This window comes from Pinus tabuliformis, chromosome 4_2 (genome assembly GCF_031772625.1).
Source record: "Pinus tabuliformis cultivar Carrire ecotype Pingquan chromosome 4_2, CPIR1, whole genome shotgun sequence".
NCBI classification, from domain to species: domain Eukaryota; kingdom Viridiplantae; phylum Streptophyta; class Pinopsida; order Pinales; family Pinaceae; genus Pinus; species Pinus tabuliformis.
In genome coordinates, this window is record NC_142304.1 from 1,084,288,250 (window position 1) to 1,084,316,075 (window position 27,826).

The following is a 27,826-nucleotide window of genomic DNA, read 5'->3' on the forward strand; positions in this document are numbered from 1 at the left end:
GCACTGCAAGAGAGATCTTGCGGCAGAGTTTGAGATGAAGGACATCGGCTTGATGCATTACTTTTTGGGTTTGGAGGTGTGGCAGGAGGAGGGGCATTTCTTCCTGGGGCAGGGGAAGTATATTTTGGACATCCTTAGCAGATTCCACATGGAGGATTGTAGACCCATGTCGACACCGATGATCACCAACTGGAAGAAGCTTCATGCTTCGGATTCCGAGTTGGTGGATCCCACATTGTACAGGCAGCTGATTGATTCCTTGATGTATTTGGTCAACACTAGACCAGATATCTGTTTTGCAGTCAACACGATGAGTCAGTTTATGTGTGAACCTAGGAAGGTTCACTGGGTGGCTGCAAAACACATTTTGCGGTACTTGCAGGGGACAGTGGATTATGGTCTGGACTACAGGCAGGGAGATGGAGTGAGATTGGCAGGATACACTGATTCTGATTGGGCAGGTTGTGCTTCTGATAGGAAGAGCACTTCAGGGTGTTGTTTTGGGTTGGGTTCAACAATAGTGTCATGGTTCAGCCGGAAGCAGCAGTCAGTAGCACTGAGTTCAGCGGAAGCAGAGTATATGGCAGCCAGTCTAGCTATTTGTGAGGCCATCTGGCTTCGCAAGATGTTGTTTGGCTTATTTGGTCAGTCGTTGAGACCTTCAGTGATTTACTGTGATAATCAGAGTTGCATTAAACTCACGGAGAATCCAGTATTTCATGACAGGTCAAAGCATATCGGGATCAGATATCATTTCATCAAAGACTATGTTCAGAAGGGAGCTGTGAAGCTTGAGTATATTTCCACTGATGAGCAGGTTGCAGATATCCTTACCAAAGCCTTACCACGGGGCAAGCATGTCTACTTCAGAGACAAGATGGGTGTGGTGAGGAACACCTTCCTCGGTAAGAGGGAGTGTTGAAATTTGGTACCGGAGGACAGGTGGTTCCCTTAGGCTTTGATCTTTGGCCTAGGGAAAAGTGTCCAAAAGAATTTAATTTTTCTCCTAAAGTAACTTTATAATTTTATAAAGTTAAATCTAATTTAAAAGTGACTTTAAGTGTGTTAACACCCAGGTTGTTCCCTATGACTCCCAAGGGAATACGGCCGGGGTAACCACTAACCAATCTTTTAATCACTGTTTCTAGCCAAACAGTGATCAGAGAGGGCTCTCTCTTTATGTTTTATATCTACAGTGACAGTGTTCTGGGCTAGGTATTGAGTACAGGTTATGTTTGTGTTTTGGTTGATGAAATTCCCTTAGACTTCAGTGATGTAGTTTTCAGATAGGTTGAATATCATTGGGCAATGGAGTCTTTGGCTTAATGTGTTTGAATCTGTGAGATGAAAGATGGAACTTACAGGGCCTTTTGAGTGCTTTATTAAAACATATTTTTGGCTAAGTGACAGGAAACAAGCAGCACAAAGTGAAAGCATTTAAGAATTTCCACTTATTGTTTACATATTTCCAAGAGACAGACTTTGGAGGAGAAAACAGAGGTCACAGGGGCAATAATTTGAATCCCTGGGAATAGTCTGTTACAGCAAAGAGACAGCTTGAAGTGCAGCAGTTAAGAATTGCAATTGCTATTACTGTTTCTGAAGAAAACATAGAGGACAGTTCAGGTTTGAGTTCAGGGTAATGCTTGATTAAATCCTGAAACTATTCTTTCACCTTACTATCAAGTGTAAGACATTTAAACAATCTAAAGAGAACAAAAGACTCGAAAAACACATAACAGAAGATTTGAGAATACTTATAGTTTTATGCAACACCCATGGAATCCTGTAACATGCATCATTCACCACAAGACATCAAATACACCAAGCTTCTGGAAGTTCCATTCTTCCTTTGTATTAATTCTCTGAAAATATTACAGCAGATGAAAGTTCTCCAAGAGAAAATTACAGCAACCCCTTATGCGTTACTAAGGGGGGTATATATACAAGTTTACATTTGGAAAAATATCTGAAAGAAGAGTAAATGCCTCATAAATATGCTGCCAACTGCCAGTGAGCAGTAGCTAAAGAAGTAAATGAAGAAGTAAATGCAGTAATAGCTCTTAGTCCTTTAGCTGTCAAAATCTGTCAGATGCTGTTGAATTTGTAGCAGTTGTAGTCGGCTGAAGGCGTGTGTTTCAAAATTTGTGGCTAGCTGTCATTGTTAGTGATGAATCACTTTTAGATATTTTCCAATCACTGACCACTTTACACTTGTCCTGCGGTGACCTGAGCTGGCTTTTGACCCGGAGTTTTGAAACTACCGTGGCAGAATCTGGAGCATGGCTTGCCACCAGTCCTCCTTGGGCATTTGATGCCTTCGCATTTTAATCAATGTCTCATCAAGCTCTGTGTATCTGAAAAAACTGGGAGGAGTTTCAAATAGATGATTAACTTCATTTTCAATAAAAAATGACCCTTCAAGCTGAGTGTACAAACTCTGTCCTGTAGGAGGAACTGTTTCTTCAGAAGTACTGCTGGATGCAGTGATTTGATTTTCAATGTACGCGGCCATCCTATTTGTAAATTGATCTCTGTTGATCAATTTGCCTGTACCGCTCAATAAGCTAGGCATTCCTCTTGCCTGTAGCATTCCCATTCTGAGCTTGAAGTCTTCAACTTCAGTCTGTATCTCATAGCTCCTCCTTTCTGCTGTCTGCACATATCCTCTGAGTGTTAGCACCTTTTTGGCCATAAGGATGGCCTCCGTTCTGTTGGTGATTCCAACTGCTGCCAGCTCATCTTTGTCTTGCCTGTTCAGAAAGTCTATCAGTTGGCTAGCTTGTTCAGGTCTATTTCCTAGTGCTGTCTTAGCCCTCTGGATATCTATCTGAGCTTGCACAATTAAATCCATATGTTCATGGATTGTTTTGAGTGATTTCCACTGTTTAATCATGCTTTGGGTGATTTTATTCCATAAGATCCTCTTGATCTCAGCCATGGTGTTTTTGAGATCAAGCTCTTTCTCCAGGGCTTTGATTCTGTCCTTTTGGGTCTTGATCTGTCTGCCCTGTTCTGCCACTGTCATTTTAGACTGATCATACTTGGCATCTATCTCTGCCAGTTTTTCTTTTGCCTTCCTTATCTCATCTGCTTGTAGCTCCATTTGCTTAACAGCCTTAGTTAGTTCTTCTATGCTGGGCTGGTCAACTGTATTTGCTGTTGTAGGGGCCACTGCTGCCCCAGAGCCTGTTGCTGCTGTAGAATCTGTTGGGGGAGTTGGTAGTGTGGATTCTCCCTGTTTGTCCTGTAATGACTTCTCCAGCTCCTTCTCTAGCTCTTGGATCCTTTGATCCTGCTGCAATAGTAGATCAAGTTGTTGATCAACTTGTTTTTCTTTTTGCAGTTCAGCTGTCTGAGGATGTTCTGTAGGTGACAGCTTCAATCTCCTCTTCATGGCATTGAGATCATCCTCTTTTTTCTTCAGGAGGGCTTTTACCCCGGTTGGGTCACTAGGGTTATGCCCTAGATCAACAATAATCTCTTCAAGAGATTTTATCCTGTTATTCTTGGCCCTGGAAGACAATCTCTCAAAATCCAGTTGAGTATTTGTGTGCTTCAAGGATTCTTTCAGCTCATGAGCTAGTGTGGCCTTATCTACCAAGGTGGCATAGACCATTTCTCCAGTCTGCTTATGGAGCTCAATTTGGTCCATAGGATGTATGTCTTTGGCCAAGACCTCCACCCTTGTTTTGATGAAATCAGCAGTGGACATTGGGTTGGGCCCCTTAGGCTTGAAATGGCTGAATATCATCTTCTCCTCTTTGAAGTCGTAGACCGACATCAATCTTTCTTGTTGGGCTGGAGTGGCATCTATAAATTGTTTGTAAACCTCAGCCCTCAATAGTTCATTTGCTGCCTTGATTTCTTTGAAGGTGGCCTTAACACCTTTGAGCTTCTGGCTTTGTTGAGAAGAAGATGATACCTCCAAGCCAAGCTGTAAATTCTGCTCCTGCTGAAAGGAGCTAGTCCCTGTGTGTTGGCTGCCCTCCCTATCCTTGGCTGTATCATTGAAGACATCTTCAGTAATGTCTTCTACTTTTGGGGAGTCTGCCCTCTGCCTTTTAGCTTCTGGTTGATGGGAGGATCCACTGAGGGGAGTGGACTCTTCTCTTTGTCTTTTGGTCCCCCTTTCTTCATGTGCTGGGGTCTGTAAAATTGAAGTGGTTAGGGGCTCCACTTGAGGGGGTGGTGTCTGCAATAAGGTGGTTTCTGGCAGCCCAGTTTGTGGCAGACCGGTTTGTTCTTCTTGCTGCTCTGTTTCTTGCTCTGGTTGTTGCTTTCCCTGCTCTGACTGCTGCTTTTTTGCTTCATCTTCAGCGTCCATTTTTCCCTTTCCCTTATCCAAGCCTGGTGCTGTTGTTGGCGGCGCTGTCCTGGTAACTGAGGTTCCTCCTCCTGATGTTTGAGGCAGCCTGAAAGGTACCTGGCAAATCGACCTGGAAGCTCGCGGGCTGGGTTGCAAAGGCTTAATGCAGTCAAGCCTCGAACTTTGAACGGTTTACTTGTTGAATTTGATGGCTGAATGCACGATTTCGCGGCAGCAGGTTGACAACGGCTAGTTCAGTCTCCGCATGCAAAATAAACGACAAAAACATGCGTTTAGCCGTTTAAAATGGTAAATTTGGCAAAAATATGAATTTGGCGCTTTTCCGCCGATGACGTCAGCATGACGTCATGGCGGGGCCCAGGTGAGGGGTGACGTGGATGCTGAGGTGTTGGCCAGGTCGGCAGGACACGGTGGCAGGCGGGTACAAAGGCGGGTCCGCGTGGAGGGCCAAGGGACGATGGGGCGGGGATCGGCGGGGTGACGTCAGAATGGCGTAGACATGACGTGTAGGCATGACGTGGGATAGCGGTATACGGGGTGGCGGTAAGTGGGTTCCCCGCACCACCTTTGGGCAAAGGCGGTAAGTGGGAGGGGGGCTCCGAACAACCTTACCGCCCGCCACGCGTCCATTGTACGGGACGGGTAAAACCGCTTTCCCCGGACGCTAAATGTCGGCACATCGAGATCTGAAATTGACCGCCCACCCTTAGATCTGGGCACTGGGGATCTGACGGCTGGCGGGCCTCCCGACTGGTCGAGCATGTTGGGGAAGGGTCCCGTCAGCAGAATAAAATATTCCATTTAATATTTGGGCGCAAAACTATAGGTTAGTGGGTTTTGAATGGTTTTTCATCTTTTCTCGCTTAACCCGTAATGTGGTGGGTTTGGGAAGCGTGCCAGAGGCGGGTTTTTTACCTTAGAGACTTTTGCAAAGGTTTTTGCAGGCCAAAGGGTCTTGGAGAGGGGTTTTACCCATGCAGAGGTGAATTTGAGGAAAAAATAACTTGCAGCAGAGGGGAGAGGGGTGGAAAAGGTTCACCAAATTGGCCAGATGCCATTTGGTCCCTTCTGAAAATATATGGCTATTATGCCTGTGGGAGGGGAAAATACATAAAATTTAGGGCTTTATACACCTTAGTGTTAGTATTATTAGGGGTAGGGGTGAAATAGGGGAGTTACATAGTAGGGTTAGGAGTTAGTATGAGTGAAGGAGGGGGATTTAGAAAGGGGGTGTTAATGATGGAGTAGAGGGGAAAAAGAGAAGTTAGTGATGCTCTCTGCTGTGAATCCATGAAATTCACCACCTTTTTTTGCTGATATGTTCATTGCCTTGGCAAAACATCTTTGACAACTATGTAATGGTGAACATGTCTTTTCTGCAGCCACAACTGCCTACCCAACTATTTCACCTAGCATTTTTGTTTCTTCTTGGAGGGGCACTTGGACTTGCAACCCTCAATTGCCTTTTCTTTTCTTTGGCTTTTTCCTTTTTTCCTCTATCTGCTTCTACCCTTATCTCTTCCAAGGTCCCAGATTAGACTTTTGGGAACCTTTATTTCTCTGCCTGAACTACTTGTCTGCCAAGGTTAAGCTGTTTGGACAAACTTCTTTCTCTATTCTACAACTCAAAATTGAAACATGGCATGATCCAGCTTGAACTGTTGAATCATCCACAAAATTTGTAATAAGGTCCTCAATATTTGAAGTACTTCACACACCTCTGATTTTCTGGAAATATGGGATCTTTGTAGTAGCAAAGCAGAGCATATTTGGATTTTCAATAATCAATCATGAAATATGAAACCTATTACTATAGGTATCTAACAGTGGCTCCACATGGGGATGGTTTTTCTTTTGAAAGACCAAGAACAACAGGTCAGATTGCCTTGTTCCTTGACTGTCCATCTTAATCTTTGGAATCTGATGCATGTAACCTGTCAAAATTGTGTGCTTTTCCTTGGGGAACCTTTGATTCTATCTGCCTATTGCTGCTAGGTGCAGCACTTGAAAACATCTTTTTACAAACTAAAAAAAAACATATGTAGGCCTGCATATATACAATGAACCTTTGGATCCCTATCATAGTGAACCATCATAATAGTGCTTCAACATCCTGCCATTGACAGGACCTTCATCCAGTTCAGTTACAGTCAAACTTTTAAGGAAATAAGTGTTATTACCTTGTACTGCTTGGACAGCAAATGGTCCTTTCCACAAAGAATCAAATTTCCCATGTTTCCCTTTCTCTTCTCTTCTTGCATCCCACTTTAGAACTTTGTCTCCCATATTGAAATCTTCTGCTTTGGTTCTTCTGTCAAAGGCCTTTTTCAGTTTTTCTTGTAATATTTGCACTCTGCTGAAAACTTGTTCTCTGGTCTGCTGTAAACAGATTATCTGGTTGATCCTTCTTTGCATATCATTTGGCTCTGCTTGACTTTCTTGTAGAAGTTTCATAACTGGCACCCCTAGTGATGAAGGAAATCTGGCCTCTAATCCATAGACCAACTCATATGGGCTGGTCCCAATTGATCTTTTGGTGGTTAATCTATCTGCCCATAAAGCATTTACTAGTTTCTTGTGCCAGTTCTTTTTGTTCTCTTCCAACACTTTCTTTATGATGTTTATCAAGCTTTTGTTTGATGATTCAGCAAGACCATTTCCCTGAGGATAGTAAGCTGTAGAATGGCCCAAAGTAATGTGAAATTTATGGCAGAAGTTTATCATTTTCTTGGATTTGAAGGCAGCAGCATTGTCTGTTATTATCTTATCTGGGCAGCCAAATCTAGCCAGTATATTATTCTCCAAAAATTGAATGATCACTGAATCATTTGCTTGTCTGCATGGGGCAGCTTCAATCCACTTGGTGAAGTAGTCTGTTGCAGTCAAAATCCATCTGTGTTGTCCTGAAGATGAGGGATGAATCTCCCCAATGAAATCCAAGCCCCATTGTTGAAAAGGTCTTTCTGTTGAAATGGGCCTCAAAGGAAGTGGCAGCAACTGTCTTCTGCCTTCAAACAGTTGGCACTTGTGGCATGATGTTGTGAATTTCTTCACATCAGAGAACATAGTGGGCCAGTAATAACCAGCCCTTAATATTTTGTCTACAGTGGACTTCCAGTATAGATGTCCACCACAGTCTCCAGCATGGAATTCTTGCATGATGTTGTCAGTTTCACTCTCAATAAGACAGTGCAGCAAAATACCTTCATGGTTTTTCCAGAGTAGATTCTCATCCATCACACAAAACTTAGATGTTTTCATTTTCAGAAACCTAGACTTAGTTCTGGACAGTCCTGGGGGAGCACACAGGTTTTGTAACACACAACAGACATCAGAGTACCAAGGAGATTGTTCAAAGGCTACATTGATCTTTGGAGTCGCCAGCTCTGTTTCACTGTCCAGTTGGTTGATATCTAAGGCTTGGAAATTTGCTTCTGTCATTAACTTGGCCAAACCTTGCCCTTTTATCAACTTTGTAGGTTTTATTTCAATGTCAAATTCAAGTATGTTTGCAATCCATTTTCCTCTTCTACCCTCTAAGTTTTCTTGGGTGAGAATGTCTTTGACAATGGGACTTGGTACATAAGCCACAACATGAGAGTAAAGGATATAAATCCTGAAATCTTTGATAGCTTTGATTAAGGCATAGGCTTGTTTTTCCATTATTTGATACTTCAAAGGAGCATCTCTGAGAGCTCTGCTGAAAAAAGCAATGGGCTTTTCATTCCCTTGGTCATCTTTCTGCAACAATACAACAGCAATAGTATGCTGGGAGGCAAAAGAGAAAATGATAAAGTCTCTGTCAAACTGAGGATTAGTTAATACCGGGGTTTGGGTTAAGGCCAATTTTATGCTTTCAAAGGCTTGCTTTGCTTCCACAGTCCACTTGACCTTTGAATCTTTCTTTAGCATATTGTTTAGTAGTCTGATCAACTCTGCTAAATTTGGGATGAACCTTCTTAAAAAGTTGAGTTTTCCTAAGAATCCTTGCAACTCTTTAACATTCCTAGGGTGAGGCATTTGGAGGATCGCTTGTATCCTATCTGGATCAATTCTTATGCCATCTTTCGAAATGATGTGTCCTAAAAGTTTCCCTTCTTCCAAACCAAATAAAGACTTCTTGGGGTTTAAGGAGATGCCATATTTTCTGCATGTTATGAAAATCTGTCTTAAATGTTTCAGATGTTCTTGGTCAGATTTTGAAAAGGGTGTAAGATCATCTAAGTAAATGACCAAGAAATCATGAATTTCTTTTGCAAAAGCAATGTCCATTGCTCTTTGAAATGTTGCCCCTGCATTCTTCAATCCAAAGGGCATTTTCACATACTTGAAAGTTCCCCATGGGGTAGTAAATGCAGTTTTGTCTTGATCATCAGGGTGTACTAAAATTTGATTGAAGCCTGAGAATCCATCAAGCAGTGATATCCTTGAGGCTCCTACTACTCTTTGGAGGATGTGGTCCATTTTTGGTAAAGGGTAGTTATCTTTGAGTGAAACTTGATTCAGATTCCTTAAGTCTACACAAAGTCTGATTTCACCAGTTTTCTTTCTTGTAGGGACTAAATTTGAAATCCATTCAGAGAATCTGATTGGTGCTATAATACCAGCCTTGAACATTTTATGCAACTCTTTTTCAATGGAAGGAAGGAGCACATGATTGATCCTTCTCAATTTCTGTTTGAATGGTTTTTGATTAGGCTTGAGAGGGATGGTATGCTGGATGACAGATGTGTCATAGGACTTGAGATCTTCATATCCCCAGGCAAAGACATCTTGAAACTCTTTAAAGAGATCAATGTACTCGGGCTTTTGATCAGGGGGCAAAGAGGCAGATAGCTTTATTATCTTAGGCTTTTCAATAGTACCAATATTGCATTCTTCAACTCTTGCATCTAATGGCTGCATCTTTGGCTTCCTAGGGATGTCATTTGAGTCAAAAATATCCTCTAATGGGGTAAGGCCCACTGGGAGGAAGTTGTCTTTGAGTTGTATGATTTCAGTTTCAATGTTACTTATCTCTTCACAGTCCATTTGTTTAATTTGTTGAATGTTTTCATTGTTGAAAATGGTTGGACTGAGTAGTTGTTTCGCTGTCTTAGGTGACATAGGGTGAGCAGATTGTTGAAACTGTATTTGTGGTTGACATGCTTCATTAAATATTTGTGATTGACTTGCTGTCTCAAGCATTTGTGATTGACTTGCTGTCTCAAGATCAATTTTTAATCCAGTGAACTCTTGTTGCAGGGTTAAAAAATTGTTTATTTGCATGTCATCCTCAAATACTTGCCATTCTCTGACATTGTTTGGAATAGAGGGTCTGTACCTGACCTCAGCTGTGAAACAGTTGTTGGGTTCCAATGGGAATTTGAAAGTGCTGGCAAATGTTGCCAGGCTATGTGCATGGAGGTTGTGGCCCCTTGGAATTTTTGTGATAGCAAACTCATGAAAGGTCTCTAATATTTCAATTACAGCAGACCTGTAGGATCTCAGCCTCTTGTCATTAGTGACAAAGTTTCCTTTTACTTGTTGAATGACCAGATCAGAGTCTCCCATGATGGAGAGGCTAGGTGTTTGTAATGATTTTGCAATCTTGAGGCCTAGTAATAGAGCTTCATATTCTGCCATGTTGTTGGTGCATCTAAAATTCAATCTGTAGGCCTTGCCTGTTGCATAGCCTTTCTCTTTGTTATGTATCCATACTCCAGCTCCTGCTCCTAGCTTGTTAACCGAGCCATCAAATTCTAAGACCCACAAGATGCCTTGCTGTTCAGGAGATTTGAGGTTCTGTTCATGGGATGGCAGTGTGAGCATGAGTTGGGGTTTCTTCTCCCATTTGTTTTCTAGGATAGCTTCATCGTTTGCCTGACCATCTTTGACCCCTAGGGGAGAGCTAAAGTGTTTTGTTGTACTGATTGATGTTTTACAGGTGCTACTTGTTAGAATGATGTTTTGTTCTGGTTTAAATGTCTCCGTGCTAATGTGACTGTCCGAGAGGCCTATGCTGTCATTAAAGAGGATGTAAGAGTCTATGTCTGAATGAACTGCATATATTGGGAAATTTTGGGGTTTCTCTTCACTGCTAACCATATACTTCATGAGTGTTTCCCTATAAAGTCTTTTTGGTTGTCCAAAGACAGAGATGGTTGCATATGACATGTCTAATTGCAGGGAGCCTTGAAGCTTTGCTCCCCATGATCTTGATAATAGCATCCCATACTTGGGTGGGATATCAGCAACAACAACATCCATCAAAATGGTTTTGTTGGGGAATTGGACCAGAGACACACACAAATCCTTAATTAGACCCAGGCACTTGACTTGACTAGAATCAAAAGAAAACAAGTCTTTGTATGGTCTTGTGATATCTAAGTTTAATCTTTCCATGACTGCTTTTGGCATCAGGTTATGAGAGGCTCCTGAGTCAAACATTGCATTGTGCAGAATTTTGTCATGTACATGTAAGCTGACATAAAACGGTAAAACCCCTGTGACTACTGTTTTTCCATCTACCTCTGGACCAAACAGTAACTCTGGAGTGTCATCTAATACATTTACATCATCTTTGCTATTGGTGAGCTGAAGGGATTTTTTAATCTGTTGTTTGTACATGTCATGCTTTGCTAGCTCTGAGAGGGGAATTGCTACCTTTAACTTGCCAATCTCTACTCCTAGGTCAAAGGGTTTGTCAATTTGCAATTTGGGATCACGGGTAGCAGTTCTTTCTTTGTTTATTACATCTTCTGGTGGGATTTCATCTTGATTTTGGAACCTGCCCCTAATATTGATATCTTGAGGGGCAATATTTGGGTTAGGCTCAGAGGATAAGGTTGCCATGGGTTGTTTTGATGGTGACAGTGGTTCAGTAACCTCTTCAACCACTACTTCCTTTGTAGGCAAGTTTGGCACATGATCAGGTTCAGTGACTGAGCTTTCCTTGGTTTGCTGTTTTTCTTTTATCTTTTCGGGTTGATTTACATTTACAGTCCTACTCCTTAGTTTGTATTGTTTGTGGACTTCATAGACAGCAGTGTCATATCCTTGTTTGAAATCAAAGGATTCCCCTGACTTAGTTTGAAATGTATTGCTCTCATCCTCCTCATGGTCTTCTTGGGTTAAGAATACATGATTTTTGCCATCCAGACCTATTAAATTGATTTCAGGGTCCTCATTTAGCTGATTTGCAGCAGAAGTTTCTGCATAATTTTCTTGAAAAGGGGGTCTGATATCTTGGTCAGCATTAGTCTTTCCTATATTGGGGTTCTGGGCTCTCCTGAAATTTGGGTTTCTAGGAGGATTGTTTTGTGGTGCCTCCCATGATGATTTTCTTTCCACTGATTCCACTCTCTCCCCCAACCTCTTCATGCTATTTAGAATTGCATCTAGCTTTTGGTCGAAACCCGAGGTTTCTTCTTTGAAGCCAGTTTTCTTTTCCAGCTTTGCCCTGTTTCTTTTGGCAATTAGGTTGGCCTCTACAGTGACTGCAACCCTTTGAGCTTCTGCAAGGGTTGGAGGGTCTCTCTCTCTCAACTGATAGGCCATATCAGAATCAAAACCATCAGGGAAATTATAAAGGGCCAAATTAGGAGGGGGCCTTAAGTTCTGAGGGATGGCATTGTATATGTTGTTAAACCTGGCACAATACTCCAACACCGTTTCTTGGGGACCTCTTTTAATAGTGTTATATTCACCAAGTATGTGGTGGGGATCTCTCTTTTTCTCCCATCTGTTAGTAAATTCCTGGTATAAAGCTTCAGGGGTTGCAATTGAATTTGCATTTAAGGACCTAAACCAAGTTCTGACATCCCCAGTTAGGCTTTGAACAAAGATTCTCATCCTGACACTATCATCATCAATTTCATAGGTCTCAAAGTGGTCTTGCATCTTTTTAGCATGCTGGATGGCTGTCAAAGGGCCATGGGAATCAAAAAATGAGAGTCTGGTTTGATAGTCTTGGGGTAGGGCTGGAGCATTGGCTGGAATCTGCAATGGTGCATATCTGTTAGCCATGTTTATAGGGTTAATAGGGTTGATAGGAACAAATGGGACAACTGGGATTACAGGTGTGATGGGGTTAATAGGATGGGTAACAAGTGGAGAACTGGTTGAGTGAGTATATGCAGATGGTGAGGATGGAATGGGAGGGCTTTGAGGGGTTGAAGATGAACTAGGGGAATTGGGTGTGGAACGAAAAAGAACTTTGCAAGGAGTGGGAATGAGGATGGGTTGGTCTGACCTTATATCTGAATCAGCAGGCTTATCCTGCTTGTGCTGTCTCCTTATGTTCTTTGGAATGATATTTGGGTTATCAACAATGATGGGTTGATCAGGGTCAGGGTGTGCCCTAGTATGCCTTGGGTTTCTTTTAGGAGCCAGCTTCTAAGTGTTCTTTCAGAACTTTATACAGAAGTTTTGTATTTACAAGGGCTAAATAAGAACTCTGGAATGACTATATATGTTTCAAAGCTAGGATAAGTTTCCCTAGTTAGCTCTTCCCTAAGACTGTCCCTGTATTAGAGAAACAGTCCTAAGATGTCTTGGCTAGTTTCAGGCTTGATGAAAGCTTTGGAAGATAGATAGTAATTGAATAGTCTTAGTTCCCCAGTGGAGTCGCCAATTATGTTAACACCCAGGTTGTTCCCTATGACTCCCAAGGGAATACGGCCGGGGTAACCACTAACCAATCTTTTAATCACTGTTTCTAGCCAAACAGTGATCAGAGAGGGCTCTCTCTTTATGTTTTATATCTACAATGACAGTGTTCTGGGCTAGGTATTGAGTACAGGTTATGTTTGTGTTTTGGTTGATGAAATTCCCTTAGACTTCAGTGATGTAGTTTTCAGATAGGTTGAATATCATTGGGCAATGGAGTCTGTGGCTTAATGTGTTTGAATCTGTGAGATGAAAGATGGAACTTACAGGGCCTTTTGAGTGCTTTATTAAAACATATTTTTGGCTAAATGACAGGAAACAAGCAGCACAAAGTGAAAGCATTTAAGAATTTCCACTTATTGTTTACATATTTCCAAGAGACAGACTTTGGAGGAGAAAACAGAGGTCACAGGGGCAATAATTTGAATCCCTGGGAATAGTCTGTTACAGCAAAGAGACAGCTTGAAATGCAGCAGTTAAGAATTGCAATTGCTATTACTGTTTCTGAAGAAAACATAGAGGACAGTTCAGGTTTGAGTTCAGGGTAATGCTTGATTAAATCCTGAAACTATTCTTTCACCTTACTATCAAGTGTAAGACATTTAAACAACCAAAGAGAACAAAAGACTCTAAAAACACATAACAGAAGTTTTGAAAATACTTATAGTTTTATGGAACACCCATGGAATCCTGTAACATGCATCATTCACCACAAGACATCAAATACACCAAGCTTCTGGAAGTTCCATTCCTCCTTTGTATTAATTCTCTGAAAATATTACATCAGATGGAAGTTCTCCAAGAGAAAATTACAGCAACCCCTTATGCGTTACTAAGGGGAGTATATATACAAGTTTACATTTGGAAAAATATCTGAAAGAAGAGTAAATGCCTCATAAATATGCTGCCAACTGCCAGTGAGCAGTAGCTAAAGAAGTAAATGAAGAAGTAAATGCAGTAATAGCTCTTAGTCCTTTAGCTGTCAAAATCTGTCAGATGCTGTTGAATTTGTAGCAGTTGTAGTCGGCTGAAGGCGTGTGTTTCAAAATTTGTGGCTAGCTGTCATTGTTAGTGATGAATCACTTTTAGATATTTTCCAATCACTGACCACTTTACACTTGTCCTGCGGTGACCTGAGCTGGCTTTTGACCCGGAGTTTTGAAACTACCGTGGCAGAATCTGGAGCATGGCTTGCCACCAATCCTCCTTGGGCATTTGATGCCTTCGCATTTTAATCAATGTCTCATCAAGCTCTGTGTATCTGAAAAAACTGGGAGGAGTTTCAAATAGATGATTAACTTCATTTTCAATAAAGAATGACCCTTCAAGCTGAGTGTACAAACTCTGTCCTGTAGGAGGAACTGTTTCTTCAGAAGTACTGCTGGATGCAGTGATTTGATTTTCAATGTACGCGGCCATCCTATTTGTAAATTGATCTCTGTTGATCAATTTGCCTGTACCGCTCAATAAGCTAGGCATTCCTCTTGCCTGTAGCATTCCCATTCTGAGCTTGAAGTCTTCAACTTCAGTCTGTATCTCATAGCTCCTCCTTTCTGCTGTCTGCACATATCCTCTGAGTGTTAGCACCTTTTTGGCCATAAGGATGGCCTCCGTTCTGTTGGTGATTCCAACTGCTGTCAGCTCATCTTTGTCTTGCCTGTTCAGAAAGTCTATCAGTTGGCTAGCTTGTTCAGGTCTATTTCCTAGTGCTGTCTTAGCCCTCTGGATATCTATCTGAGCTTGCACAATTAAATCCATATGTTCATGGATTGTTTTGAGTGATTTCCACTGTTTAATCATGCTTTGGGTGATTTTATTCCATAAGATCCTCTTGATCTCAGCCATGGTGTTTTTGAGATCAAGCTCTTTCTCCAGGGCTTTGATTCTGTCCTTTTGGGTCTTGATCTGTCTGCCCTGTTCTGCCACTGTCATTTTAGACTGATCATACTTGGCATCTATCTCTGCCAGTTTTTCTTTTGCCTTCCTTATCTCATCTGCTTGTAGCTCCATTTGCTTAACAGCCTTAGTTAGTTCTTCTATGCTGGGCTGGTCAACTGTATTTGCTGTTGTAGGGGCCACTGCTGCCCCAGAGCCTGTTGCTGCTGTAGAATCTGTTGGGGGAGTTGGTAGTGTGGATTCTCCCTGTTTGTCCTGTAATGACTTCTCCAGCTCCTTCTCTAGCTCTTGGATCCTTTGATCCTGCTGCAATAGTAGATCAAGTTGTTGATCAACTTGTTTTTCTTTTTGCAGTTCAGCTGTCTGAGGATGTTCTGTAGGTGACAGCTTCAATCTCCTCTTCATGGCATTGAGATCATCCTCTTTTTTCTTCAGGAGGGCTTTTACCCCGGTTGGGTCACTAGGGTTATGCCCTAGATCAACAATAATCTCTTCAAGAGATTTTATCCTGTTATCCTTGGCCCTGGAAGACAATCTCTCAAAATCCAGTTGAGTATTTGTGTGCTTCAAGGATTCTTTCAGCTCATGAGCTAGTGTGGCCTTATCTACCAAGGTGGCATAGACCATTTCTCCAGTCTGCTTATGGAGCTCAATTTGGTCCATAGGATGTATGTCTTTGGCCAAGACCTCCACCCTTGTTTTGATGAAATCAGCAGTGGACATTGGGTTGGGCCCCTTAGGCTTGAAATGGCTGAATATCATCTTCTCCTCTTTGAAGTCGTAGACCGACATCAATCTTTCTTGTTGGGCTGGAGTGGCATCTATAAATTGTTTGTAAACCTCAGCCCTCAATAGTTCATTTGCTGCCTTGATTTCTTTGAAGGTGGCCTTAACACCTTTGAGCTTCTGGCTTTGTTGAGAAGAAGATGATACCTCCAAGCCAAGCTGTAAATTCTGCTCCTGCTGAAAGGAGCTAGTCCCTGTGTGTTGGCTGCCCTCCCTATCCTTGGCTGTATCATTGAAGACATCTTCAGTAATGTCTTCTACTTCTGGGGAGTCTGCCCTCTGCCTTTTAGCTTCTGGTTGATGGGAGGATCCACTGAGGGGAGTGGACTCTTCTCTTTGTCTTTTGGTCCCCCTTTCTTCATGTGCCGGGGTCTGTAAAATTGAAGTGGTTAGGGGCTCCACTTGAGGGGGTGGTGTCTGCAATAAGGTGGTTTCTGGCAGCCCAGTTTGTGGCAGACCGGTTTGTTCTTCTTGCTGCTCTGTTTCTTGCTCTGGTTGTTGCTTTCCCTGCTCTGACTGCTGCTTTTTTGCTTCATCTTCAGCGTCCATTTTTCCCTTTCCCTTATCCAAGCCTGGTGCTGTTGTTGGCGGCGCTGTCCTGGTAACTGAGGTTCCTCCTCCTGATGTTTGAGGCAGCCTGAAAGGTACCTGGCAAATCGACCTGGAAGCTCGCGGGCTGGGTTGCAAAGGCTTAATGCAGTTAAGCCTCGAACTTTGAACAGTTTACTTGTTGAATTTGATGGCTGAATGCACGATTTCGCGGCAGCAGGTTGACAACGGCTAGTTCAGTCTCCGCATGCAAAATAAACGACAAAAACATGCGTTTAGCCGTTTAAAACGGTAAATTTGGCAAAAATATGAATTTGGCGCTTTTCCGCCAATGACGTCAGCATGACGTCATGGCGGGGCCCAGGTGAGGGGTGACGTGGATGCTGAGGTGTTGGCCAGGTCGGCAGGACACGGTGGCAGGCGGGTACAAAGGCGGGTCCGCGTGGAGGGCCAAGGGATGATGGGGCGGGGATCGGCGGGGTGACGTCAGAATGGCGCAGACATGACGTGTAGGCATGACGTGGGATAGCGGTATACGGGGTGGCGGTAAGTGGCTTCCCCGCACCACCTTTGGGCAAAGGCGGTAAGCGGGAGGGGGGCTCCGAACAACCTTACCGCCCGCCACGCGTCCATTGTACGGGACGGGTAAAACCGCTTTCCCCGGACGCTAAATGTCGGCACATCGAGATCTGAAATTGACCGCCCACCCTTAGATCTGGGCGCTGGGGATCTGACGGCTGGCGGGCCTCCCGACTGGTCGAGCATGTTGGGGAAGGGTCCCGCCAGCAGAATAAAATATTCCATTTAATATTTGGGCGCAAAACTATAGGTTAGTGGGTTTTGAATGGTTTTTCATCTTTTCTCGCTTAACCCGTAATGTGGTGGGTTTGGGAAACGTGCCAGAGGCGGGTTTTTTACCTTAGAGACTTTTGCAAAGGTTTTTGTAGGCCAAAGGGTCTTGGAGAGGGGTTTTACCCATGCAGAGGTGAATTTGAGGAAAAAATAACTTGCAGCAGAGGGGAGAGGGGTGGAAAAGGTTCACCAAATTGGCCAGATGCCATTTGGTCCCTTCTGAAAATATATGGCTATTATGCCTGTGGGAGGGGAAAATACATAAAATTTAGGGCTTTATACACCTTAGTGTTAGTATTATTAGGGGTAGGGGTAAAATAGGGGAGTTACATAGTAGAGTTAGGAGTTAGTATGAGTGAAGGAGGGGGATTTAGAAAGGGGGTGTTAATGATGGAGTAGAGGGGAAAAAGAGAAGTTAGTGATGCTCTCTGCTGTGAATCCATGAAATTCACCACCTTTTTTTGCTGATATGTTCATTGCCTTGGCAAAACATCTTTGACAACTATGTAATGGTGAACATGTCTTTTCTGCAGCCACAACTGCCTACCCAACTATTTCACCTAGCATTTTTGTTTCTTCTTGGAGGGGCACTTGGACTTGCAACCCTCAATTGCCTTTTCTTTTCTTTGGCTTTTTCCTTTTTTCCTCTATCTGCTTCTACCCTTATCTCTTCCAAGGTCCCAGATTAGACTTTTGGGAACCTTTATTTCTCTGCCTGAACTACTTGTCTGCCAAGGTTAAGCTGTTTGGACAGACTTCTTTCTCTATTCTACAACTCAAAATTGAAACATGGCATGATCCAGCTTGAACTGTTGAATCATCCACAAAATTTGTAATAAGGTCCTCAATATTTGAAGTACTTCACACACCTCTGATTTTCTGGAAATATGGGATCTTTGTAGTAGCAAAGCAGAGCATATTTGGATTTTCAATAATCAATCATGAAATATGAAACCTATTACTATAGGTATCTAACAAAGTGATAAAGTTATTTTAAAGTAACTTTTATAAAGTAAATGAAAAATTAGAAAGGAAAAGTGACTTTGGAAATAAATGACTAAGTGGGTCTTTATTAAAGTGGGGTGAATTAAAAAATAGAAAGTGAGATTTAAATGAGCATTTAATCTCAGCCATTGATCTAAATCTATTTCAGCCATTGGATTTAGAGATCACCCAAAAGTCACTTGGAGTTATATTAAAGGAGGAAAAGGAGGAAAAGGTCATTCATTCTTTCATGAGCAGATTGGGAGAAGGAGAGCAAGAGAGCAAGAGAGATTTCTGAGCAGGGAGGAGAAGGAGACAGCAGCTTGGCACACATTCCAAGGCATCAGTTGAGCAGATTTGTACAACTGATTCAACACATAGTGAAAGGCAGATTTTTGCACAAAAATCGAGGAGCAGTTTCCTGATTTTTCTACACACAAAACGGAGGCCGTACAACATTTATTGCTGTCCTGTTTGCTGTAATTTCCAGATTGCTGTGAGGCACGGGAAAGGAGATAAGTTGTAAATTTGCTTGCTGATTTTTTGCTGAATAATTCTCACTGTAAAAAGACAATTTTCAGAAATAAAGAAGAACTCTCAAACTAGTTTTCCCCAAGAGTTGTAGGGGGTTTTTCCAGGGTCAAGTTGACCAAAAATATCAGTGTTTTAATGTGTTTTAATGGCTGTTTTGATTGCTGATTTTTAATTCTGCAATTTCCAGCATTCTGAAAAATTTCCAGAATTTGTGTTTTCAGCAATATTTATTTTTTTCAGTCTGTTAAATGTATGGTTATGGGAATGGGCATTTAACTACATGGGAGAAATAAGGAGAAACTGAAAACCGGGGTGGGAAAACAGAAATTTCTACATCAGTCAGTTGGATGAGCAAGAGACAATCTGTAGTGGCAATTTCAACTACAGAGGCAGAATACATGGAAACTACTCATGTAAGAAAGGAAGCAGTTTGGGTGTAGAGATTGTGTTCAAGTATGGGATTAGTACAGCGAGCTATAAGGATAGACTGTGACAACCAAAGTGCAATTTTCTTGGCAAAGAACCCTGCTTATCATTCAAAGACAAAGCATATTGATGTTCAGTATCACATTGTGAGGGATATGGTTGAGGACAAAAAGGTGGTGCTTTAAAGGTGGACACTTTGAAGAATACTGCAGATGCATTGACAAAGTCTGTGAGCATTGAGAAATTTTCTTGGTGTAGAGAAACAATGGGTGTTGCAGGGCTAGACCAATGACTAAGCTCTCCTGTGACCCCCTGTGTGGAAAGAAAACAAGTGGGAGAATGTTATATTCTTTCCACAACTAGTACCCCTTCGTTGCGTTGGGCGCAACAGGGGGGTCATAGGGGGGGTGACAGCCCCCTTGTTGGGGGGTTTGAGGGGGGCGATCTACGAGGTCTGGGGTAGCGCCTCGGGAATGCTATTTTGGACCCTATATTAGGTGGGCGGACCTACCTGTGGTTTTGTTGATGGGTTTCACACATGGTTTTCTGCCCATGGTATTTTGTAGATCTGGTCAAGGGAACTACGATTATGTTCTAATCCAGGGTTAATGGATTGGGGTTTATGGATGCTTCAACATGTATATATATGTATTGTAACATTGAAAGGAATATAATGAAAAATCAATTTGGTAGTTTCGGTTTTGGGATCCAGGGGAAAATATCTGTGTATATCTGTTTTATGTTTTATGCTCTCGCCATTGTTTATTTTCTATTGTTTTTAGAATTCTTATGCAAGTAATTTCTGTACAGGGTTAAAAACTTAAAACCTACATCAAGTTCATCCCCTTCCTCCACATCATGTATTGGGTCACTCATATGGGGACCACTATCCTCTTGTTCTTCTTCCCTTCTATTCCTACTCCCCCTTGCCATCATGAAATACAAAAGTGGAATGATACATAGAAGCAAAAAAAACACCATCTTGGAATACAAATATAGGTGGTGGACAACCTTCAATTAAATGAGCAAGAAGAAAGAATGGGAAAGAGTAGGATAGGGAGGAGAAAAATACAAAAAACATTGACAAAAAAGTGAGGGAGTTTGGGGTTTGCGTTTACCTCTTTTAGCTCTTGTAGATGGAAGCCCTTCTTTACTCCAAGCTCCTCCTCCTTCTCCTAGCTCCTCCTTCTTCACTCCTCCAAGCTCTCCTCAAGTCTCTCCTCTCTTCTCCAAGCTCTCCAAAAGTACAAGTGAGCAAATGAGAGGTGAAAGAGCCTTTTAATCCCTTCATTCCCTTCCCTAACCCAACTTAGACCCACCCTAAACCACTAGTTAACAAAAAAAATAAAAAAAAAATCATTTTAGTGGGGTTGCACAGTGGAACCGACCGACTGCCCTCGAAGTCGGCCGCGATTCGTACGGAAGCGACCCCGAAACGTGGCATTTTGGCCGGGTGATCCGCCCCCCAAAACACGTCCCGACAATTCCAAAACACGGATGGGGCCGGACGGTTCCCACATGCTAGGAAGCGGCTTTTCCGGCCCGATCCGCGTTTCCGAATTTCTAGGACGCGTTTAGGGGGGCAGATCACCCACGGATCTGTATGGGTCGCGTTTTGGGATTTTGATTCGGGGGTGGGGTGTTTCGTGCAACACTAATTTTTGCTATACTAGGCCGAAATTTTGTTGCTTTTCTTTGGTGAAAGGGTATGAATTTGTCTTTTATTAGCATTGCATCATGTTATGGCCATGTTTGAATAAGTGAATGTTCCTAGAGATATTTCATTCAAATTTATCTTGATAAGTCATCACATATTGTGCACTGAAGTATAAAGACCTTGAAGCAGTTTTCCTCATGCCCTAATTGACATGTGAAATTGTTCAAGAGGCCTCCTTGATTGAATGAAACCATCCTAAGCATTGGAGTCATCTTGGCTCCATTTCTCCCAAAGGATTAGGCACTGGTCCTCCATAGATGATCACGTAAAAACATATTTTTCTCACCTTTCTTTCTTTCTCTCTAGGTCTAATCTACATAGGTCATCGATTATCTCACAATCTAGCCATCCAAACACTTCAATTTTTGGTCCACAACTACGCTGGAGTTTGCTTTAGAGGCCCTCCAAATTTGAAGCAATTCCAATGGTGGGATCTCTAGATATTGCAAGCCCTAGCTCGGGGATCGTTTCTTGCCCTAGGTTTCCCTTGGCTAGTGACCTCATCTAGATCATTGCATTCCATTCCAAGAAGATTTTTCCATTGATCCTCTTCTTTTCCCCTCCTTGAGTGACCAATTCCTCTTACTTGACCTAATTTTGGGTCCATTTGGTCCTGTGTGGTCCCGCAACTTTTTGAGGATAATTTCACAAAGACCACTTGGAATCCAAGTTTCCAAAAGGATTTCGGGGTCTAGGTATCTCCTTGACAAGTCATATACTCAAACCCTAGCCCTTGGAATTCTCCTAAGCCCTTCCTAGATAGCCTTTCATCTTGCTTTCTAAGCAAGCAAGCCATATATTTGAGCCTCTCTTGTGAATAGGCTTCTAGGATCACCTTTCATCCTATCAATGATCCATTCATTTTCGTGATCCTTATTATACTGGGTCTTCTGCCGCTGGTGAAATTCTGTAAAGAGCAGGGAGCCTTAGCTGAGGTGACAGTGGGCTATCGCTCCATTGTTGCCCTTGGCCTAGTATTTGCCCTATAGGACCCCCTCCTAGGACCCCTTCTAGTTTGAGTGGTAATAGTCCATATTCATGACAACCATAACATTGAATTTTTGGACATATCCTTATTTCTATGAGATCTGTTGCCGTGAGATCCAAAATTTCCAAACTTCTTTCTTGATTTGGCTGCAAAAGATTGAGAATTTTCATTGTTTGGTTTAATATCAATTTTAGCCTTCAACGTTGTTTCTTCTAGAACACATAGAGCGCATAGTTCTTCAAAGGTTGGAGTGCCCTTTCTTGCATAGATACCTCCTGCAAAACCATCCTAAGCTGGAGGTACAACATTGATTACAAAAGTGATTTACTCAGAGTCAGATAGGGTTTCTCCAAGTCCTTGAAGTTGATCTTTGGTTTTTGATATTCTTATAAAGTATGAAGCTACATCTTTTTCTTTTAACATTCTTGTTCCATAGAGTGGATTCCTTAGAGAGATCTTTTGCCGGTTGTGTTGACAGAATACAATCTGACCAATTTATCATAGGCTTCCTTGGATGTAGTCAAATCTGACAAAAGAAATGAGATTATCCTTGATTGATTCAAGGAGAATCCTTTGAGCTTATACAAACCCTATTCGAACCTTAGAAATATATGCATGCCTCAAAGATGAGTGCGAGCTTCTGATGTCTTCGAACCATGAGAAATAAGGTTTTATCTATATAGAATGGTAAGGTGCCTCAATAGACAGACTTGACCTTAATTTGGAGGGAATCAATATTTCAATTGTTACTCATGATAATAAATATACTCTTTTTAATAATTGCTTGCCCAATTTGTGCCTCAGTAATTTATTATGATATTTTCCTTTATCCAATTGAATTCAACTTTGGGCTTCTCTTGGGGCTATGGGGAAATTCATCCCATAGCTGTCCAAATTTCAACATTCTCTGGCTAAGGCACATGCACAGAAAAGACCTTCTCTTGCTACTATTTTCAACATAATATCTTTTGGTATTTTGTGGATTCAGGGAACTTAGCCATAAAAAGATATGGAACAGCAAAAAAAAACAATATTTGAGGACCAAAAACTCTGCTTTCTTTTGTTCCAGTGTTTTGAGAGGACATTAAATTATTTCTTTATCGGTTGTTACAATGACAGTCTGACTTGATAAAATTAAGGGCTACTTGGGCCCAATACTGATGATTCACTGACAGTAAGATGTTATGTAGACTAGATTTTAGTGAATGTAAAGTTATTTTTGACAATGTTACAACTCATGCATTATTCTTAGGGAAGAAAGTGCTAAATGAGGTTAAAAAAGAACAAAATGTGAAGAGAAAGCTTATGTACAAATAATACGTGCTGATTAGTGTTTATGTACTAATATTTAAACTGCAGAAACAATGGCACTTAAGGATTTTGTTGCAGCAGCAGCGAGAAGATACAAACCTATCCAATCTGCTGTGCCCGGCACCACACTTGGTCCCATTCAGATTGATGCATTCCATGGAGAAGGGGTATGATATCTTTTAAGGTTTCTGCAAAATCAACTATTTCTGTTTGTTATTTTCTTCACATCTTATTGCTTAGAAGAAACTCTTGAATATGTAATGGCCATTCTTGATGGGCACTCAATATGACAGAAGTAGGCATAGGATTCAAAATTAGAAGTGTATGAGAAAGCAAAAGCTGAAAACCAATGTTGGAATGAATATCTATCATTACTTTTTACAAATAATAATAATAATAATAATAAATTTGCATTATAAATACAAGCTTCTGATCAATGCAATATCTACAATTTGTGAGTTTTTCTTCTGTCGAGTTCCATCTACTGCATCTGTGGTCTAAAGCAAACATTGTATATGAGCAATAAGTACATGAGCTTGTTGAGAGTTGACTTTGAAGGGAGTGCAGAACTGAGATTGGAGAACACCAATCCCCATGAAAACCCTGAAAGGGAGACCCAGAGATGTCACAGTGAGAAAGATCCCTCTGTCAATGCATGAAATCTGCGTTGTGGAGCTCATGGTTGTTATTTCCGGCCTGTAGTAGGGATGCTGTTGTTCATCTATAATGTTTTATGTCTAGATCTTGTTGGGAAGTGTGTCTGTAAAGATTAAGAAAGGGTTGTCTAATCGTGAGATAATCCTTGTTAGGGAAAATAGCAATTTGCAATCTGTAAAATAACAACATCTAGATTGTGGCATCCCTAGTAAAAATACATTCTCATGTGTTTTCTTTAAAGATTGTGTTGTTTTTCTTGGAGCCCACTGTATGCTTGAGGTAGCTCTAGGTGTGGCTGCATTATGAAATCTGCCGAACCCTCCTTTATGTACTATGTGTTGGACTAAGTCAATTTATATATGGTGCTGTCTAAGTATTCTACATTTTGTCTTTTTTGGCTGGAATACAATGATACAATTGTGGGTGAGATTGTGATCTTTGGTTGTTTAAATGTGTTTTTGACTGCATAAATGGTTCAACACCCTGAAAAACCCCTGGAGCACCTGGATTGTTCAAATTACACAACTCAAACTTGCGATTCTAACAAAGCTCTGCCAGATTTCAGGCAAAATTGGCCAGAAAATATGCCCAGAAAAACTCCAAAATGTAGAAGAGTTCAACTAGGACTTTATAAATTACTATTGTGCCATTTTTTTTATCCGTGTATTGGTATAAATATATGTTCATTTATCAGTTTCACTTTAGGATTACCTCATTTTCTTCCCTAGATTTGTTCCATTATTTGAGGCAATCTTATTCATATTTTGAGATGATATCAAAGTCTAGGGTTTCGTGCTCAATTGTGCCATCACAGGGGTTTGTATTTTTGTATCATGATCCACCCAAAAGTGCGACCATTGGATTTTATGTTATTGTATTAGACCATGTTTAGTGATCTATGTAAAGTGGTTTTCTCTTCTTGGTGGTTTCTCTAGAGTCTAGGCCCTTCTCGGTTTTCATGGCTCATCCTCTTAGTCCTCACTTTAGACAGTCCTTGTTACCTCCTAGGAAGTACCTATGTATATTTCAGATTAACACCATTTTAAGGCCAAGGATTTGAAATTGTTAAGCTCTATAGACCTGTGGTTGTCTGTGTATTATGGTATCCTAGGCCTATAATGGTTAGACATGCTAGGTTCTTAGTTTACCACTCACACCTCCTTTGCTGGATAGGATTGGAGGATTTGAGGTGGATCCATCCGCACACGGTTTAGAATAGTTGTTAGTATTTGTAGAGGTAATCACAATATGTAGGGCCAATCCTGTTGAAGAATGTGACTAGGTTCGGTCATCATAATTGTACTTGAAGTCAAAATGTGATATATTTGTCAAAAGAAAATCAAAATGAATTTTTATTATTATGGAATTGACTTGTTAAAGCATGGGTTTCATGCTTGGTTCAATAGTTATAGGTCAAGACTCCATTGCAGGCTTTAGGATTATTTATTTGGGTCAAAGTCAATTTCTTTATTAGTCAAAGACTCCTCCGTGAAGTCTCCCTATGTCAGCTTCGTTCAAGTGAAATCATGTCAGCCTAATCTTAAATAAAGACACAACTATTCATGAAGTCACGTCGACCTATTTTCAAGAAGAAACAACTATATATACAAGCCTAGAACCTTGCATTGCACAGAGGATAAGCTCGGATTATCTTTGAAATGAAGTTCGGATATCACAAGGCATACTCTCGGTGCAATCACAAAAGTTCATATCTTTGAAAGGAAGTTTTGCTGCCACATCAGAAAGAAAGTCTCGGTGCCACATCAGAAAGAAAGTCTCGGTGCTATTACAGTGAGAAGTTTGGACAAAACATTTTAGTGTCACTACAGGAGATCTCTATAGGAGCTTGGATGGGGTGTTGAAAAGTGTAACTAGGTTCAATCTTCATAATGACATGTAATTATGATTTTATGTAATGAGATGTAAAGAAGAAAAATAAAAATTATTGTATTGCTTGCTTCATGGGTTTCATGAGCAAGAGATTTTATTTTTGAGTTAAGAACCCCATTGAGAGTCTTTAGGAATTATTTTTCATCTAGTCATAAAATGATAGAGTCCTTGTCATGTAATGAAGTCATGTTACACATTGTAAAAGGTCAAACTTGTCTATGTAAAGTATCCTCCAAGACCTTGTCACTTATCCTCTTCAAGTCGGTCTACAACGATGAAGGAACTTGCTAGAAGAAGTCGGCTTTCCTACATGGGATCATGTCGGCCTAAGGGACATGAGATGAGGTGTATAAGTAGCCACACTTGGCCTCACTTAGAGGCAAGCAACTCGACAAGCATTTGATCAAGAAGAAGTGCGAAGTAGAGTCAAGCAACAGAAGTGCGAAGAAGGGATAGGAAGGATTCTTCTGGGTATTGCGAAGGAGGGATTCTTCTAGGTATAGCGAAAGAAGGTTTCTTCTGGGGTCAACAAACGAAGGATTCTTCTGGGGTTAGCAAGGAGGGAATCTTCTGGGCTACTTGTTTTGGGTGCAAAAGAAGGACCGAAGGCATCAAGAGAAGATCGAAGTAGAACTTATTGCTGCATTGAAGTGACCTTGTTTGGGCATAGAATCTCGTAGAAGGAAGCCGAAGAGAAGCATCAAAGGTCTCTCTCTTAAGGAGACTAGTTAAGAGGCATATTCTAGGGTTTCTGATCTAGAGACCGAGATTCTCTAGAGGAAGCCAAGAAGATTAGTGTGAAGTCTAGAGACCGAGATTCTCTAGAGGAAGCCAAGAAGAATAGTGACCGATTTTCTCCAGTGGAAGCCGAGGAGAGCAGTTCAAGATCAAGAAGGAAGTCGAGACAAGGAAGAGGCAAAACATCAAGGTTAGTGACAAGGTTCTTGGGAGGATACTAGAGTCAAGGGTCTTTGTCATGGTCTTGGTATTCGTCAATTGAAGATCTATAAGAAGAATTTTGATCGGGTTTTCCTCTCAAGAAGTGAGAGGTTTTGGCCCTGGCTGACAAGCCTACATACTATGTCACTTGTCTTCTATTGTGCATATTGGTAATTGTCTTGATGAAAAGAACACAATAATAATATAACGAAGAGAAGACTATAAGCTAAGAAGTAAAAGTATATCACAAGCAATTATCAAGCAGAGAAATCTTTTAACTCCTTATGCCCTAGATTTCTCAACATGGTATCAGAGCTTAGGTGCTGAAGTCAAGAAGGGGCATTCAATCAAGAAGACATCAAGCCTCGAAGAAGGATCGTAGTAGATTCAAGGGCTACCAAGGTCAAGATCTTCAAAACCCTAGATCGAAGAAATCTACACCAGCAAGAGTCTTGAAACCATCTTCAAGAAAGAAGGAAGACTAAAACATTCAAGAAGGATCATGAATCAAGCTCTCTCTCATCAATCTCTCAAGAAGCAAATCCTCTATCAACATCAAGATTAAGGAGGAAGCAAGCATCGATTTCTCAAGTAAGTCTATGACTATATATGATAATAACTAAATGTCTTTTTGTAAGGAAAGCAATAAATCGGTTGGGGTTGCAAATTTCCTTGCATGGAAGAAAAGGACAGACCTAAATCTTATTGAGAATGAAGTCATGGATCAAGGGATCGATAACCTAGCCTCCGAAGGAAGATACTCAAGCACATGCTAGATTCATGAAGGGAGAAGTGAGAGCCCAGAGGATTCTTATAGAATCTATAAAAGACCCTCTAGTCCTGTATGTATCAAAGTTGAAGACTGCAAAAGCTATATATGACAAATTGGTAGAGTTGTTTTTTGTAAGTATTTCAGGAGAAGTAATCTCATTAAGGGAAGAACTCTACAAACTAAATATGTCCAAGGAAGACGGAATAGCCTCATGCTTCACGAGGATATCATAAATTCGAGATCAACTGTAAGAGCTAGGAGAAGTCGTGTCTGATAGAGAGATGACCACAGTGGTATTGAATGCACCGCCGGAAGAATGGGGTAACTTCACTTCAAGTTTATATGGTAAGAAAGAGACTCCATTTCATGATCTATGGTCACTCTGTAAGATCGAAGAAACCAGACTAAAGGCAAAGGTTGACGTAGGATCAAATGAGCAAAATCAAGCATATGCTGCAATGACAAGAAGAAAAGGGAAATTTGGAAAGTTTGGTCCTCAAAAGAATAAGAAGAACATGGCTAAGGTAAGATGCTATGGTTGTCAGG

General features: G+C 41.3%; 1 protein-coding gene across 1 annotated transcript in view; it reads left to right on the plus strand.

Annotated features, from left to right (window-relative positions):
- Window positions 1-27,826, plus strand: part of LOC149173406 (putative nitric oxide synthase) — a 190,489-nt gene that overhangs the window by 31,431 nt on the left and 131,232 nt on the right. The window contains exon 2 of the mRNA XM_089426689.1: window positions 23,071-23,189. Within this exon, the coding sequence (XP_089282815.1) occupies window positions 23,071-23,189 (119 nt within the window). The remainder of the gene's footprint in view (window positions 1-23,070; window positions 23,190-27,826) is intronic.